This window comes from Triticum dicoccoides, chromosome 5B (assembly GCF_002162155.2).
Source record: "Triticum dicoccoides isolate Atlit2015 ecotype Zavitan chromosome 5B, WEW_v2.0, whole genome shotgun sequence".
NCBI lineage: Eukaryota > Viridiplantae > Streptophyta > Magnoliopsida > Poales > Poaceae > Triticum > Triticum dicoccoides.
Genome location: NC_041389.1, coordinates 723,031,213 through 723,034,695, shown reverse-complemented (window position 1 = coordinate 723,034,695; position 3,483 = coordinate 723,031,213). Strand labels below are relative to the sequence as shown.

At 50.2% G+C, this 3,483-nt stretch overlaps 1 protein-coding gene across 1 annotated transcript in view; it reads right to left on the bottom strand.

The window, feature by feature from the left end:
• The window catches only part of LOC119313019, a 3,719-nt gene extending 936 nt beyond the window's left edge, over nt 1-2,783 (bottom strand). The window contains exons 1-3 of the mRNA XM_037588828.1: nt 1,556-2,783; nt 760-1,029; nt 4-425 (exon numbers count right to left, since the gene is read on the bottom strand). Of these exons, the coding sequence (XP_037444725.1) occupies nt 4-425; nt 760-1,029; nt 1,556-2,719 (1,856 nt within the window). The 5' untranslated portion in view covers nt 2,720-2,783. The remainder of the gene's footprint in view (nt 1-3; nt 426-759; nt 1,030-1,555) is intronic.
• Between the last annotated feature and the right edge of the window lie 700 nt (nt 2,784-3,483).

The window sequence follows — 3,483 nt, the reverse complement described above, 5'->3', positions numbered from 1 at the left end:
TTCACCAGGTAGACAGAGAAGTAGCCCGAGTCCAAGCCGTGGTCGGACGCCGGCGCGCCGCCCGGCTTACCGCGGCTCGAGGAGAAGACGATCCAGTCGCAGCCTTCCCTGGGTGACCAGCTGCAGTGGGTGTCTGTCCATGGCCCATCGGTGAGCTGGTCCACGCCGGCGTACTCCCCCTTCTCCGCGTCTGTGATGAAGAGGTTCTTGTCCTCCCTCTTCCCTCCCTGGACCCTGTCCCTGCTGGAGCGGAACACGAGCTTGGTCCCCTTCGGGTTGGTGGACGGGAAGGCGCAGTTGTACTTGTGGTCGGTGAGCGGGAACGACTGCTGCTCGTCGGGGTCCCGCTGGGTGGACACGTTGGGGATCCTGATGATCTGCACTGGCTTCTCGATGCTGAAAGCCGGGCCTTCGCAGACGTAGAGCTTGTTAGATAATAACGAGAATAAACGAGACAAAGAGACACAGATTTTTTACGTGGAAACCCTTGCGGGAGAAAACCACGGAACGCACGAAGGCGTATCACTATAATTGGAAGGAGTATTACATTACATGAGAGGACAAACCCTCTACGTGCTAATCTGGTGGAGATCTCTCTCATCTATTTTATGACTAGTTGGTACTATATAAAGGGGCAAACAACTCTCTTTTTTGGTGGACACGAAACAGAGTTCTAGTCATGCTACGTCTAGCACGGTTGGCATGCCGTAGTCCGATAGGACTCCATCCATAGTACAATACTTGTATGGGATTCGAAACATAATAAAATAACAGCGTGTCCAGCTCGTCATTCTGGTTCCACAACGTGGAGAAGACGCTCTTGTTAGACTTGGCCTTGTAGACGACGCGCGGGGCGGCTTCGCTGTCGGCCTCCACCAGCCACACGGCCTGGAACTCGTTGTCCACCAAGGCCAGCTTCTTGCCGTTCTTGGAGATGGACGGGAACACGCCCGTCACCCTATACAGCCCGACCTCCGATTCGCCCGACTGCACCTTGTCGAACCTCTTCTCGATGCTTTTCTGCACACCCTATATATACACATCCAGTTGGGTTAGCTAATTTTGTTTACTCCCTCCGTTTTTGTTTACTCTGCATATCACCTTTTGTCAAAGTCAAACTTTATAGAATTTGACAAAATTTCTATTAAAAAATATTAACATATTGATACCATTAAATTTATTATTGAATGCACTTTCTCATCATATAGATTTGCTATTGTAAATGTTTTTATTTTTATTATAAATTTGGTCAAACTTTATAAAGTTCAACTTCAGTCAAATCTAATATGCAGAATAAATAAAAACAGAGATAGTACTTCTTTTTTTTTAACTAGCTAGCTTCAGTAATGCATGCACAGATAATTAATTAATACTCCCTCCGTTTTTTAATATAAGATGTTTTAGGTGTTCTACATGTTGTCTAGATTCATACTAAAATGAATGAATGTACACACTAGAACATGTCTAGATACATTTAATACGTGTGGAATGTGGCCAAAAGCTAAAACACCTTATATTTATGAACGGAGGGAGTAATAGAGATAAGACCACGTACGTGCGGAGTGAGCTTGTCGGTTCTGCAGCGGTGGTAGCCGATGCGTCTGCCGCCCTCGAGCACGAAGGGGTTGTAGTGGTCTCCCAACGGCCTCATCCTCTGGGTGATCTGTACAGAGGGCGGCTTGCACCAAGGGGTCGTGTCGAAGATCTCCACGTGCCGGTACTGATTCATCACGCGCTCCACCGTCATTTCGACTTGCTTGGATTTCTGTCGGACGGTCGCCACGGCCACTCTGGTCTCGCTGATGGCCGCCGGAGTCATGGCGTCGATGCCCACCGGGGTGACCCGCTCTTCCTTGTGAGCCGCGAGGTCGTATCGGAACACGGCCCAGTCCGCGGTGTTGGTGGGCGGCGTCTTGTCGAACCCTCGGTGGAAGAAGATGACGTTGTCGCTGCCCCAGGTCGGCCAGCCGGCGTCCTTGATCACACGCCTGCGGCCATCGCCCCCCAGCCCTCGCCAGTGCACCTCCATGATCACGATGTCGGTCTTGAGGTTCTCGATCTCGCCGCTCCACTCGCTCTTCTGGAAGTTGGCCACCGCCACCATCTTCCCGGACGGCGACACGGCCGGGCTCAGATCATACTGGCCCTGTGGAGTGAGGCGCTCGGTCTTGCCGTCGGCAAGGTCGGTCCTGTAGACCACGGTCCACGGGGTGCGCCGGGCTTTCACCTCCTCCTTGGTGGACACGTAGACGAGCGAGTGGCCGACGGTGACGCCATCCACCATGTAGCCGCCGGCGATGCAACCGCTGTCCTCCATGCGCACGCCTAAATCGTGCAAGCCGTAGATGTCGCCCAGCACGCTCAGCACCTTCACCTTGCCGCCGGTGGAGCGGCGTAGGGCTAGGTGCAGCGTCTCAAGGCCGCGGTCCCTCTCGGAGACGAAAACCATGCCGGTGACGTGGCCCGTGTCCACGTCCTCCAGGGTGGCGCCGCAGTCGGAGGCCAGCTCGGGGTTCGTCTTGGCCAGGAAACCCAGGATCTCCTTGAGCGCCGCCGGCGGGACGGGCCGGCCATTCTGGTTGTACGACGCGTCGTCGGTGAGGAGAAGCTCGTCCTCGGCAGATGACGGTGGCGGATCAGCCGGGCAGGAGAAGATGTCCAGGGGTACCGGTGGCCTGTAGGTCCCGAAGAAGAAGATGCTGCCGCGGCTCTCCCCCATTGTTATATTATACAGTACACTGTATAATGGAAGAAACGGAAAAGAAAGTGCTCGATCGCTACTACTTGTGATTGTGTGGCTGGATGATATACTTCCTCCCCTCGCATGCCTGATTTATTTATAGTAGTTGGATCCGGTGATCGTTTCAAGACTACTCCAGCTTGCATTCATTGCAGCATCGTAGACGTCAGCGAGTGTACGTCATCACAAGGCAGGGGATGGTCAAGACTTAAGATGGGTGATCCATCGATGTTACTACCCCAATCTGGTTTAGGCTGGTTGTAACAGAATGTATCATGTACTAGTATCATATATCATATATACTCCCTAATGCTTACTATCATATATTGCCTCCGTTTCTAAATATTTGTCTTTCTAGACATTCAAATGGACTATAATATACGGATGTATGTAGACATATTTTAGAATCATGTTAAAGAAGAGAGAGGGTTAGAGTAACATAGATAGATACCGTATCATGTTAAATGCTATACCACTTTGTGTCATGCATGGCAATAAATATGTTCATCTACGATAGTAGTTTATGAGGTAGTGCATAGTACCATATACTAGTATATGATAGTATATGATACTATCTCCATAGTGCATAGTATCATAAACTAGTATCATATGCATGATATTAGTATATGATAGTCCCCACTACGAGTAGCCTCCATTGTATTTAACTAGTAGTAAGATGTTAATGCATGTCATAGAAAATTACAAACGTTGGATTCATATTTGAATGTAGTTTCCATCGATAG